Source organism: Carassius gibelio, chromosome B8, assembly GCF_023724105.1.
Source record: "Carassius gibelio isolate Cgi1373 ecotype wild population from Czech Republic chromosome B8, carGib1.2-hapl.c, whole genome shotgun sequence".
Taxonomy (NCBI): Eukaryota; Metazoa; Chordata; class Actinopteri; order Cypriniformes; family Cyprinidae; genus Carassius; species Carassius gibelio.
In genome coordinates, this window is record NC_068403.1 from 9871206 (window position 1) to 9884603 (window position 13398).

At 36.3% G+C, this 13398-nt stretch overlaps 2 protein-coding genes across 3 annotated transcripts in view; one reads left to right on the forward strand and one right to left on the reverse strand.

The window, feature by feature from the left end:
* Nucleotides 1–6025, reverse strand: part of prkcz (protein kinase C, zeta) — a 96581-nt gene extending 90556 nt beyond the window's left edge. The window contains exons 1-2 of one of the 2 annotated variants that reach the window (XM_052564094.1): nt 5820–6025; nt 5512–5634 (exon numbers count right to left, since the gene is read on the reverse strand). In XM_052564094.1, the coding sequence (XP_052420054.1) occupies nt 5512–5582 (71 nt within the window). In that variant the 5' untranslated portion in view covers nt 5583–5634; nt 5820–6025. Of the gene's footprint in view, nt 1–5511 lie in introns of both variants that reach the window. The other variant, XM_052564093.1, reaches the window with a different exon arrangement.
* Nucleotides 6026–7580: 1555 nt separating this feature from the next.
* si:ch211-150o23.3 (deleted in malignant brain tumors 1 protein) lies at nt 7581–12426 on the forward strand. Its single transcript, XM_052563806.1, has 8 exons — nt 7581–8125; nt 8318–8353; nt 9069–9386; nt 9473–9784; nt 9859–10173; nt 10592–10741; nt 10814–10869; nt 11360–12426. The coding sequence occupies exons 1-7, from the start codon at nt 8092–8094 to the stop codon at nt 10849–10851; spliced, it is 1203 nt and encodes a 400-aa protein (XP_052419766.1). The 5' UTR covers nt 7581–8091; the 3' UTR covers nt 10852–10869; nt 11360–12426.
* The last annotated feature ends 972 nt before the right edge of the window (nt 12427–13398 follow it).

Consider the following 13398-nt stretch of genomic DNA (forward strand, 5'->3'; position numbering starts at 1 on the left):
AAACCATCTAAATATATAATTGGTTTCAAGCATACAGATATTTTAAAGAATACATTTTAAATAAAATAAAAAGCTATAGAAAACGTCATATTTTCAAAATAGTAAAAACCGGTGAATATAAGCCCTTAAATATCTGAATACATTAAAGTGTGCAATATTTTATTAAACTGCATACTTAAATTATTATTCTTCTATTATAATTTTGGCATCTGAGTTGTGTTCAGTTAGTACTGTGAAAATCCTAAATTAACATTGATCAAATTTAATTATTGTATAAATTACAGCTGTTATTTATGTAATCATACAAAGAGCTTGGTTCAACTAGAATGTTTTTTTAATGAAAAGCTAAAGAAACAAAAAAGCTAAAGAAAAAAATTATTTAAACCAGTGAATACTCAATCATTTTACAATATTTTTTTAAAGAAATTACTGTTTTACAAATCAGTCTACAGACCTCCCTCAGTTCCTGTGTAGATGGAAAATGTGATGTATGACTGTATGACAAGTCAGATATACTGTGTGTGTGCTTTCTGCTAAGATGAGCTCTGAAACAGCTTGGCCCTCAGCGGGGGAACCTTCATCACGAGTCCATCATCAGCCACCCTGCCCTTATGGCTCCATCCGTTCCCCACCATCCTCATCCCCCACATGACTGGCTGCCACTGAAGCCAGGGGTGAAAGGATCTCCAACGGCACGGCTCTCTACGGCCTGCTCGACTGATAAATGTTAGGAGTCCCTGGAGCCGCTGCCGTTTGGAAATTAAATTCCAGAGCAAGCCATGTGAAACATTTCTGATCATCTAACCATCCCTGAGGATGCTAACAGTTAAATAAAGTCATTTCAGAGGTGTTCATTTCTCACTCCATATTAAAGCAGAGAGGGGTGGTTCTGAAATAGATGAGACAGACAGAAAAAGCGTAAGTGTGGCAATAGTGTTATTTGCACTGAATAAAAGAGGAGCGGAGGTGATAAATAGAGGTTAATCATAATTCTAGATTTGGGAATGATCACAGTCATCACACATGCATTTGGCTTTTTGCTCCGCCATAACAGTCGCAACTTAATCACTTGACCCGGAAGTGTTTTCTGAGATCAGAGATCTTATATCACTGTATTAGTTCACTGAGGTTTGGTTACGCCTTGTTGAGGAATCCTGGAGTGTGACGTATGACGGGAACCCCAGTATTACAGCACAGCCATAATGTAAAGTTACGGAAACTAAGCAACCGAAAGCAATATATGTCTTCAATATGATGTAATGTTAGTTCTGTACTTCAACGTTGGGTAAAATAGCATTATACTGGTTTATGTTTGATCAAATATATTGAAGCCTTGATGAGCAAAACAGACTTTTTTTCTAAAACTAATCATTAATGTTTCATTCTAAAATTAAACTGCAACAAAAAGACTGCGTCAAAAATCCCTCAAAAATAACAGAGGCTAGATGCTTTAGAACTAAATCTTCAGTTACATAGTAAATAGACACTACATAACGTGTGGCCGGACTCTTTTTTGTCATAAAAGATGTTGGATGAGCAGTACAGTTTTGGGTAACAGCTGTGGCTCATATGCACAGGCTGAATCATCATGAAAACACCCTGCTCCTTTCTGATGGACTTTCCATACTCAGCCATAAAACCCACCTGAAATAGTACAACTAGAACCTGAGAAAAGCCCACACGAGAGATGGAGGTCAGTAGTTTAAACAACGCCCTGCCTGCAGGGAACAGTGTCATTAGGTTCACCACTGGATATACAGAATATTCCAATTCACACAGACAAGATTTGCATGAAGAGAAAGGCTTAGGAGGATGTTAAGTCTGTGCTATGTTACTGTGCTCTAAACTTAGCACTGAAAGTTTAGAATACAAACATAGAATTCAGAGAAATTAAGACCTTTACACACTCATTGCTTTGTTCTCAGAAGTCTCACATTCATGCATTACACAGTACACACACACACAAAAAAAATGTATAATGTCACTGGTAAGATGAGAACGGTGTTAACATTATAAAGTTTCACCTGTGGTTTCACCTTATGCTTGTGATTTATGACCAGTGAGTTTTATCTACAGTGCTGTCTGTGTGGTTGCTATAGCAAATCAAATCTCTCTAAACCTCCCGGGTCTTGGACTAAAGTCCAGCAGTGGAAATGGAAATAAGAAACACTTGCCAAGTTCAATTCTCTCTTGGCACGACAGGCTGCTGATGGTTCAGTGAAGTGTGTTTACACAATTCTTTTGTCATTGTTCAAACTTAATGATTCAGTGTATTGCCCAGATATTAAACCCATGGTTTGTTTATGGTTAATTATGTGAAAGAACCATTATAATTTAGTAAAATCATAATTTAGTTTGTGAAAACGAATGTTTATTCAGCAAAGATGCATCAAATGTGACAGTAAAGATATTTACAATGCAATACATGCTGTTCAGCTCTACTTTCACTTCAAAGAATCCTAAAAGACAAATGACTGCGGTTTACACAAAAATATCATGCATTAAAACTGTTTTTAAGACGGACAATAAGAAGTGTTTCTTGAGCATCAAATCAGCATATTAGAATGATTTCTGAAGAATCATGTCACACTGAAGACTGGAGTAATAAATGGAATAAATTACAAATTAAAGTATACTAAAAAAAGAAAACATTTTATATTTCTAAGTTTTTACTGTATTTTTTGATCATATAAATGACAAATAATGTTGAACATAAAAGACTCCTTTCAAAAACATCTTATCGACCCCAAATCTTGAACAGTGTTTTATTGTTTGCTCTAAAAAACAAGGCCACTGAAAAATTCCCTAAACTTGTAAAAAGATTGACAAGCAGAAAGCGTCTCTGACTGGCCTGGCCTCTCCCCTGACACTTCTGAGCTGCTTGCATCGCCTAGGGCTGTCAATGACACACCAATTTCAGCATCTGTCAGGTAACAGGGACATTTTATGCATGCATGGTAAAACAGCTTAAAGCACTTTCTGCCAGCATGACAAACTTCTGCCTGTTCAAACTGTACAAAGCTACAAAACGTGACCGTTCAGGTGACTAACAGGGTCAACAATGTCGAGGATCTAGCAATTCCCCCTTCTGAGATGAGCTATTTAAAACAGTCTAATCTCGTTCTTGATTGCTCAACAATGAAACCTATTGGACTGAAACCTAGAGGCCTGTGCTCGAATAAATAGTGCCTGGAATCTGTGAAAAAAAAAAGCCATTATTGAGGCTTATAACTTGTTGCTAAGCAACTGCCTGGCTCAGGTTGTCAGCCAGACACCAAGATTTCTGTCCCGCCTGGTGTTAACTTCTTCCTAAATATTTTTAGAAGTGGAAATCACCAAGGCTTTCAAAACGCTCCGAAAAGCCTGACCCAAATTCAGAGCACTCTTTACACACTCATGTTAGAGAGGAATTCACACTTCCACAGACACGGAGGAACTCTTCACTTCCTACAGCAGGTTCACTGGCACGCCATCAGGTTACTGTGCTTTTGAATCAAAGGTCTACTAGATCTCCACCCACGAACCAGCAGGACATCATTTGTAAAGCACATTTATGTCACAAAAAATGAGTTACGGTACATTCTCTCATGCATTTATTTACCGAATGCTTATATAATTTTTTTTTTTTCCTTTTTATATCAACCAGTCGACGAGTATTAATATAATAAAAAAGTGAAGAATCTTTGTTCCTCATTATTTGACTACCCAGATAAGTCACAAAGTTAAATACTATATTATTTCAAACAAAGAGAGTCAAATCCAATCATGCAAAGCGGATTTAATTTTTCCTCACATAAAACAACATAAATATTACATCTACAGCCAAATCTGATTGGGACTCTCTAGTCTAATTCATAGCGTTAAAATTAGTATATAAATACCAGTTGTCACCGAGATAAGGGTTAAAGGGATAGTTTACCAAAAGAAATTAATGAGTAAATGACAGAATTTATATGTTTGGGTAAAGGAATTTTCATAAATAATGAAATAATTGTCATTTTTGAATAAATTAAAGGGGTAGTTGATAAAAAATAAAGATTTCAGTTAAAAAAATTTATCATTTACTTACCCTCAAGTTATTTAAACCTGTATGAATTTCTTTCACCTGTTGAACACAAAAGAAAGTTTGTAAGCAAACCATTGCTGGTAGCCATTGACTTCCACTGTATTTTTTTCTAATGGCTACTAGCAACTCTTTGGTTACTAACATTCTTTGAAATATCTTTCTTTTGTGTTCAGAGGCAGAAGGCAAATCACACCGTTTTGGAACAGCGTGAGGGTTTCTAAATCAAGAGAACTTTATTTTTGTGGAACTTTCCCTTTAAGAATGCTATTATGACTTAAACACTGAGGTTTCGAAATGAATCTGTATCGTTCACATCGTTGACTAAAGGGTGGGCGATATCACCCGCTGTTGTACTGAAACTGTTCGTCTTTGAGAGAGGATGTGATTAATAACAATGATTCACAGTGATGTATGCAGACAGTGCGTGTTTGTGTTATCTCACACTTTGCTGACCACTTACAACATGGTCACTTTTAGCTAAGAATGTCCAAACAAAATATAAAGCCTAATTATAAATTATTGTATAAAGCCAATGGAGGATGATCAAGAAGGAAAAAATGTATAATGTCAGAAGCCAAAGTGGGGGTCAAAACCAGCCCAATCAATTCAAGTCATGTGTGGCATTTTTGGTATTTTTATGAGTGATCTTGGAGATTATCTTTGTATGAATTATGAAGACTGAAACTTGCCTTTTATAATACTAATAAAAATCCTCTTCAAAGAAGTATGCAACAGCATATTATGTATAACAGGACAAGTGATATGTGTTGAGCAATAAGTGGCAATAAGAGCCACAAAAATATTTAATATTTAAAGATGCACTCAAGTTGTGTTTTTTTAGCTGGCCAACACACCAGTAACTTGGTCAGTTGCATGACATGGCTATGTCATGTGATATCAATATGGTGGCACCCATCAGAGCTTTAGAGTTTTCATAGGCTACTTTTAATGTTATATATATATATATATATATATATATATATATATATATATATATATATATATATATATATATATATTTGTAAAACTTTTAAATGATCATAACTAAGTGCACCTAAAAATCATTTGCAACATTACATATTTAAAAGAATAAGAATATATTAAAACATTTAAATGTAAAAAATTATAGACTATTTGCTCTTTTCTTATTATTGTCTGGATGTTTTACGACCTGTCTGATATTGTAAACAGCATTGTTGTAAAATGCCTCAGCTGACAACGTCTCTAAAACACAAAATATGCTGTTTAAAAACGATTTTACGATGAAAAAGTAATAAAACATTAAAGGAATGTCAAAGTTTGTCAAGTGTGGGAGTGAACTGCGTTTGCAAACATGTTGTGCTTACATTAAACGGCCAAACGCTTGGCATATTCCGACCTTTGACGCCACAACACAAGCAGGCCAGCTTTAAAACATTAACCCTGTAAAAGTTAACAACACTCACCCTCCGTAGTGCGCCTTTACTTTCACATATTCCGAGGGGAAATCCATCATCGATCCGTTGCTGACAGGCATAATGACTCCAAAAGTCTACAAACACTCTCTTGGGTCAGAAATAAAACAGCCTCTGTGTATCAGAAGACGATTTCAGATGTAAAGTGACATAACTCCGAATAAACTGTGTGAGTGGTCAATCTTGTTCGTAATGCTCCCAACGTCGCGTCACCGCTGAAATGATCCATATCGCGAGCGTGTTATTCATCTTCTTTCCGGAACGCTGGATTTTACGGTATCTTTGCTATGGTTACTCACAGGGGCGGAGAGACACAGAAGTATGGCTACTTCCACGTCTGGATTGGCCTCTGAATCCACCTGTTGTTCGCCTGCGCTTCCGCGGGACATTCCGTGCGTGTAGCGCTGTCGCGAGGAAATGTTCGAAAGTGCACTTTATAACATAACAGAAGAGCGCGACAGATTGTTTCGCGCGAGTCGCGACGTTGGTTCTATTATTCCATCCGCCGTGACGTCAGCGAGGAATGTGCAGATTCCATGAACGCTTTATTTGCAGGTGGATAACGGTTTGTGGGTCCAGCCGGTCTCGCTCTCGTTCTCTCTCTAGTTTGAGACTGATGCTTATCCAATTAAACAGAAGTAGGTCGGCGAGAGAAGAAACGGTTGTGAGCGGAATAATGCACGTGAATGGACTAAAAAGAATTAAAGAATTGTAACCATCTGGTTATATATAGCAGAATAAACCTTTTTTGGTCGACGCTAAAAGTGCATTTTGAGTATGATTTATATTTATTATTAAATTATATTGTTATGAGATTATTTAAATATTATTTTTTAAGTATTATATTAATGAGAAATATAAATGAAATGATAACCTGGACCAAGGTCACAATATTTAAACTATGTGATTTTAGGATCGACTTAAAATGAGGGAAATTATTTAAAAGTTGCACGACTTTGAATAGGGAATATGAAATGAACAAGGAACAAGCTAGACAAGCAAGAGCGGTAGAACTTATGTTTTCTGGTTTAATTCACAAACATACTGTATTTGCATGACAAATAGAGCATGATCACGTCTTGTAATTCTCATTTTATCCACTTGATGTCGCCACAAGCTTTTTCACATAAATTCTTATCCCTGAATAGTTGTTCAAATCTGTTCACTAACCCTTATTATAAAAGTTATTGTTCTAATGTTCTAGCTAATACTGATTAGTCATTTTGATTCATAAAATTGTAGTAGGTTAATGTAGATCTCATAGCTGAGCTGTAGACTGTTTAGATTAATGGCGACTTAAAATTTTGTCTCTGAACGTGTTTTTTCCACGTTTAAGCCTAAAATAGTTTTTAAGACTTGCGGCAAAACAGCTTGAACGTTTGTGTGTGCAGATCTTGCGCAACGTCTTAGAACAGTAAAAACATATAACGTTACAGAACATTCTCCTCGTCTGAATAATGGGACGTCTGACTCATTACCGCGAATCGACTCATATGAACAGTCCGTTTTTAAAGAATCAGTTAAAAAGACAATCATAGGGTCCCAATGTGCATACTGCACCGTATCTGCCCTAAATAGTATTGAAAATGAATAATATCACATAGAACCTAGCATGGATAGCGTGCACATTGGGACGCATATAACATCATGTAGTCCTTGACACCCTGGCCTGACATGTGCATTATAATACATGCTGTTTATTACGCTTATTAATAATACTATAATAATAGTAATAATAATAAGGGTGGTTATGTAATTTAATGATTCATGTGTCATGTTTCAGCTCACGAGAATGAGTAATTTAGAAACGAAATAGGATTTTAATTCAGAAAAATCTATTCGTGTACATTTTGTATGAATAACAGTTTTGGTGTAAATATTAGCTGTAACTTAATAATTAAATTATTAAAACCGACATACAATTAAAAGTAACTTTATCAGTTAAAATCAAATCAAAAGTTATCAATCCTCGCTTCACTGCAAACGCTCTTGTGAGTCGATTCGTTCAGTTGAATCGGTTTGTTCGGAAAGGTTTCAGCGGTTTATTGAAAAGGTCCGATTCAAAAAAACGAATCGTTTACGAATCGGACGTCGTCTGTATGCGTTAGCACGCTGTTTCTTGGAATACTTTACGCGCGAGAAACACTAACTTATAAAGCATTACTGATTACATATTTACTCGAATATGCTTTGCAAATACATCGGCATTTATTGTATCTCGCTCTGCGAATAATAACTCTCTTTACTTACGTTAGCATATTAGCTGTCCCGTTCTATAGCTTTTGTGTCTAAATTGTTATGTGCTATTTGCGTCTATCGACTGTTAGCCTATGCTTTGAAGCATGAGTTATGATAGATAATGTATTTGTATCAATCACATGGAGGTGAACAGGAACAAATTATGCATTGAGAAGTGCTAGTTAGCCAGCTAGCTGAGTAGACTGGAGTGCTATGCATCAACTTGCTCCTCCTGGTCCTCCTCTCAGCTTTTGGTTCGCTGACATTAACAGAGACATTTAGATAATAAATGAGCCCAAAGCACTGGCACTTGCGTTACATGGGAAATCTACAATGTCGAGGATTCTTCTGGGCCTGGTAATGCTTGGTTAGTAAAATGTATTCCTTTCTTATTAAAAAATATGTATTATAGGAGACCTGAACATTGTCAGCAGCTGAAACCATTGTACATTTGATCAGTGCATAATTGCAAATGACCAAAAGGCCTAAAAACAAGCGAAATATTTTAGAATGAATATGTCAAGAATGTAACGTGCCTTTTAACTCTTTTCTTTAACAGGATGCACTGTTGCTGTTGAAGATGTTCAAGCCTTTGGTGAGTTATTGACTTCATGATGTTTTATACGTCAGGGACTCTCAAACATGATTGTCCCTTTCCTAAATTATAAAAGCAGATTGTTTTCATGTATGGAGACTTATTTTTAAATTAAGCATACCATTCTGAAGAGACATTCCATATTAAAATACATGCAAAACTTAATTAAGGTAGTAATCTCTGAAATATACTGTATATAGTTTATATTAAGTGACCACTAAATATTTAATAAAAAAATATATATATATTATATATATATATATAATTTGAAAGTGTATAATATATATATAATATAATATAAATATATATAGTATATATATATATATATATATATATATATATATATATATATATATATATAAAACATAACTGTATCAATTTGGTGGGGTTTTTTTCTGTGGACTTTGAAAAGCACTTTTCTATTCTATTCTATTCACTATTCTAAGCCACTGATCAATTATCAGAAATATGCATGCAATTAAAATATTTATCAATATTTTGAATTAGCTTTTATTTTTATCTTTAGTAATTTAGCTATCTGCTTTTTTTCTAATTAGCGTTATATCAATACGACAGTTTATTTTCAGTAATTCTAGTTTATTAGTTTATTAAGTTTATAGATTTTTGTTGTTTTTTATTTTATACCTTATTAGTCACCATTTCTTACTTTTTAGCTAAGGATAACAACACTGCTTCATTCCCATTATTTCCACAGACGACCCGATCACCAGACTTGTGAATGAAAAAGCAGGTGAGCGGTGCTCGGGTAGAGTGGAGGTGCGTCACGGGCATCAGTGGGGCACCGTGTGCCAGCATGGTTGGGATCTGGAGGATGCCGCAGTGGTTTGTAGAGAGCTCGACTGTGGCGCCGTGTTGGACATTCCAGGTGGCGCTCGTTTCGGACGGGCCGGTGGAGAAGTGCTGTGGAGGAATGTGAAATGCTCGGGTGACGAGTTTGCCCTGGATCTGTGTGAACGCACCCTCAATTATGATGTGTGTACGCACAGTGAGGATGCTGGAGTGGAGTGCACGGGTATGAGAGAGCTGAAAGATTTGTATTTATTTTATGCAGTCTGTGTTTGTTTGTAGTTGTTCATTTTTTTTTTTTTCTCCCACCAGGAAAACTTCTAGCACCCACCTTGTTAATTCAGTCTCGCTTCTACACCTATTCGGCCGGAGAGGCTGTTCACTTTAAATGCACTGCCCCTTACTGGCAGTCCGTCATTGACTTTCATCTGTACAAAAGAGGTGTGGACACTCCTCTAGTGACCCAGAGAGCCGATCCCAGACAAATGACGGTGGATCTGACTCTGTCAGACTTAGAAATCTCCCATCAGGGCAGCTACAGCTGTCTCTACAGGATACACACCAAACTGGGAAACTCTCCCTCGGGATTCTCTCCACACAGCAACTTCATTAACATCACAGTCTGTAAGTCACATCTGCTGCTAAACTTGTAATGGAGAGCTAAAAGTCTCAGTCTGACCTTTATTTCTTATTCTCAGTGGAGATTCACACTCCTCAAATCTGGTACAACACGTCTCCTGAGGCCCGGCCGGGTTGGGTCACCCGGGGCCACAGTTTTAACGTCACTTGCTCCACACAGCCTCAGTATCCAGGAGGATCCTTTCAGCTGCGGCTCATCAGGCCCAACGGGACCGTCCGGCACTCTCTGCCAGCCCTCGCTCCCTCCGTCACCTTTACCTTCTCCAGTGCCCAGTCTAATAATGAGGGCTACTACTGCTGTCTCTACAAGGTCCAGACTGGAGAGCGCACATTTATCTCGAGGGAGAGTCAGCCTTTACCCATCTCTATTCGAGGTGAGTTGTGGGCTTCCAGCCCAGGTGGACTTGAGATGTTCAAAATGACCTGAGCTGCATCTCCTAAAAGGTTTGAAAGATTAAGGTGATTGTAGCATGAAGTTGAAAAAAAGACAGTTGCGAGATAAGAGCTCAGAATTATGAGGGAAAAAATCGGAATTGCGAGATTCCTTTGAAAATTATCTTTGAATTTTTTTTTTTTTAAACAGAATTGAAAGATGTAAAATTCTAAGGGAAAAAGGTCAGAATTGAGATATAAACTGATTAAAAAGTTGCAGTTACCTTTTTTATTCCGTGGCGGGAACAGGCTTCTAAACAATTACTGAATACTGAAGAAAATATCTGTGCTCTGTTGTTTTTGAAGTTTTATTACAGCTTTAAGGACATTAATTGGGTTTGCTGTTTCTTGAAATCTCAGAAGTAGATCCGGTGATGAGCCCGGTGTTCATCAGTTTGCTGGTGTCCAGTTTGACGTTTGTGGTGGCCACATGTGCCATTCTGATTGTTGCCAAAGTGTACTGCAAGAGAGCGAGCAAACCCACTGAACTGGAGCGAGAGAGCAGGACCTGTGAGTAACTGATCTCAAAAAAGATGTAAGAATTTGTGTTTCTCTTACTGACAGGTTATATTGTGATTACAGGTGTTGACAACACATACATTGCCTTGACAATCAAGTAATGGAAGTTCTAAAAGAAGGTAATGTGGGTTGTTTGTTTTATTGAGAGCTATTTTTTTCCTAATCAGGCACAACATGATGAGTTGTGAATCGTATGTTTGGTCAACAAGCTCTAAGATTTGAATAAAACCCCCAAAGTATGCTTCAGTATTTATGCTTACTCTATGGTATGCATATGGTACGCATGATAAAAATTTTGTCGGCAGCACAGTGCATGATAAAATGTGCACACACAGCCTGATACAATGTACATGCAGCTTTCACATGCGCTTTGTCTACAAGGTGGCAGTTCTGGTCTGGGCTACTGTTGCACAATCGGAAAGGAAACAGTACACACCCATGTTGATGAGTCAAGGCATTAAAACTCTAGTTTAAACAAGTACAAATACATTTGATTGCTCAGTATTACTTGAGGAGAGAAAAATCACAGTCGCCGGACTATGAATCAGAAATGAATGAAGGTATAATGTAAGAAAGGAATGATTTTTGTACACGTTTGTTTTGTTTCAGCTTTTAGAAACTGGTCACATGTTGGTGTTTCAGAGGCCTGGCCAAACCAAAGAGAAGATTGAAGTTTGAGATCCACAGAATCCACCATTTCTATCTATACTATCTGCCATTCTTTGTCAGTAACAGAGAAACATTTTGATTGTCATTGGTAGGAGGTTTTTCTTTCAGTGTTACTGGAGATGGGAGATTTTTTTTTCTTTGAAAGTAAATGCTGACATCACTAGACTTGAAAATGGGTGACAATACAACACAAGCTGCTGCACTAACCAGGTTAAAAAAGGGCTTTTTAGTTTTTGGAGGTACCATGTGTGACCCATCCTGAGGTCTTCCCATTATCGTTGCAGGTAAAGACTGTAAAACTGTGAAATGTGTTTTTTTTTTGTGTTTTCAAGGGGCTTTATAATTTAAACATGATATATTTATTGTTTTCTCTACTACAGTTCTTATGTTTGGTTAATCACAAGAGGAACAGAGAGCCTAAGAACAAGCTCTATCGCATTAGGTCACTACAGGGCTATGAAAGTATAATAACTGTGCTTTTACCTGGATTGTTCATTTGTTCTTTTTGAAATGAAAGTGGGCTCTCTGAATGCATTATACAGTACCTTAGATCAGATGTGATGCTTACACAGACAAAAGAACAAATCCTCTGACACATTTCTAAAACAGAACAGGAAATCCTCCTTGTATTTACAAATATCAACAATTCATAACAGTAATAAAGGTTGTAGTGTGAATTATAGGCATACACTAAAATTTTATGCAGCACTACTATTGTCTAGTGAAGCCAAGAAACCAGTTGCAAACAGTACAGTACAGTATAGACACTCCATATTTAAAAGGAAAATCAAAACGTTTCTAAATGTAACCCATAAAAACAATAGTGAATGAGCAAAATGCTCAAATAATATTAAAAAGTTGTATGGAAACACAGCTGTCACTTCCTGGTACATCCATGTCTTGTAATGTGGAGAGTTAATGGTTGTTGTTTTGTTGCAGTTTTTAGTACATGTAATGAAATTTGTAGACTTTTATTTTGCCATTAAAAACAAAAATCACAATTTTGACATGCATACTGTTTTTACTGTTAACAGAAAATCGTTTGAGATGTATCTAAAATGGTTCCTTTTAATAAAACCTGTAGTTTTCAGATCACACAACACCAGAAACGGTCAGTTCTGGCATTCATATACTTTGGCTCCAGCATATTCAAATACATATAATTCAGAGTATGACCCAAATAATATATATATATACTTCAGACATATTGCAATGGAAAATCAGCTTCTTGTAAAATAACTAACACTAAATTCAGTGACTTTATCCTTAACAAAATTTTTGTGTAATGCATACAAAAAAGCGTTAAAAGTTGTGATATACCAAACTGTTATGAGCCCAAGAAATGACTAACAATACAGTACTGTAAAATGTATTGCAGCATTACAATGGACAATTATTATATCTTGACCAAGGAACAAAATAAAACATCATAAAAGTAGTCTTTTCATCAGGTACATCCTGAAGCACCCATTTTCTGACTTTTTCATACAATGTCAGGCTTACTTTGATATAACAAACGCACAAAGTAACCAACATTAAATGAGTTAAAACACTACAGTATGTTCAAAATCACATCTATTGTGCTGAATATTTGCTTGTTTTAGAAATGTAGCATTCAGTTTAATCACTAAAGAAAGAGCTACATCAGTCTTTTGACAGGCTCTGCTGATTCCAGATTTATAAAAACCAAGTACAAAAGACCAGATATGATAAGAAACACTAAAAACCGTAGCCAGACTGGGACTAAGCGTGATGAACTTTTCTCTGGTGTTTTCTGGAGTTGAGATTCTGGTGGCAAGTTTCTTGCTTGTGACATATTTTGATAAGGAGCTTGAGTCCTATATATGGCAGGCCTTTCAAAAACAATTTAATGCATTCAATTAATAAAAATAATAATTCCCATTATGGTGAAACACTATGAATTTAATTCTACACAAAAAAAGGCATCTTACTCATATATGTAGTCCATCCCTCTATAA

Excerpts from the sequence above, each read along its gene's own strand:
- si:ch211-150o23.3 (XM_052563806.1), top strand. The coding sequence starts at position 8,092 with ATGTCGAGGATTCTTCTGGGCCTGGTAATGCTTG. Across the intron at positions 8,354-9,068 it reads TGAAGATGTTCAAGCCTTTG|ACGACCCGATCACCAGACTT; the intron begins GTGAGTTATTGA and ends TTATTTCCACAG. Across the intron at positions 9,387-9,472 it reads TGCTGGAGTGGAGTGCACGG|GAAAACTTCTAGCACCCACC; the intron begins GTATGAGAGAGC and ends TTCTCCCACCAG.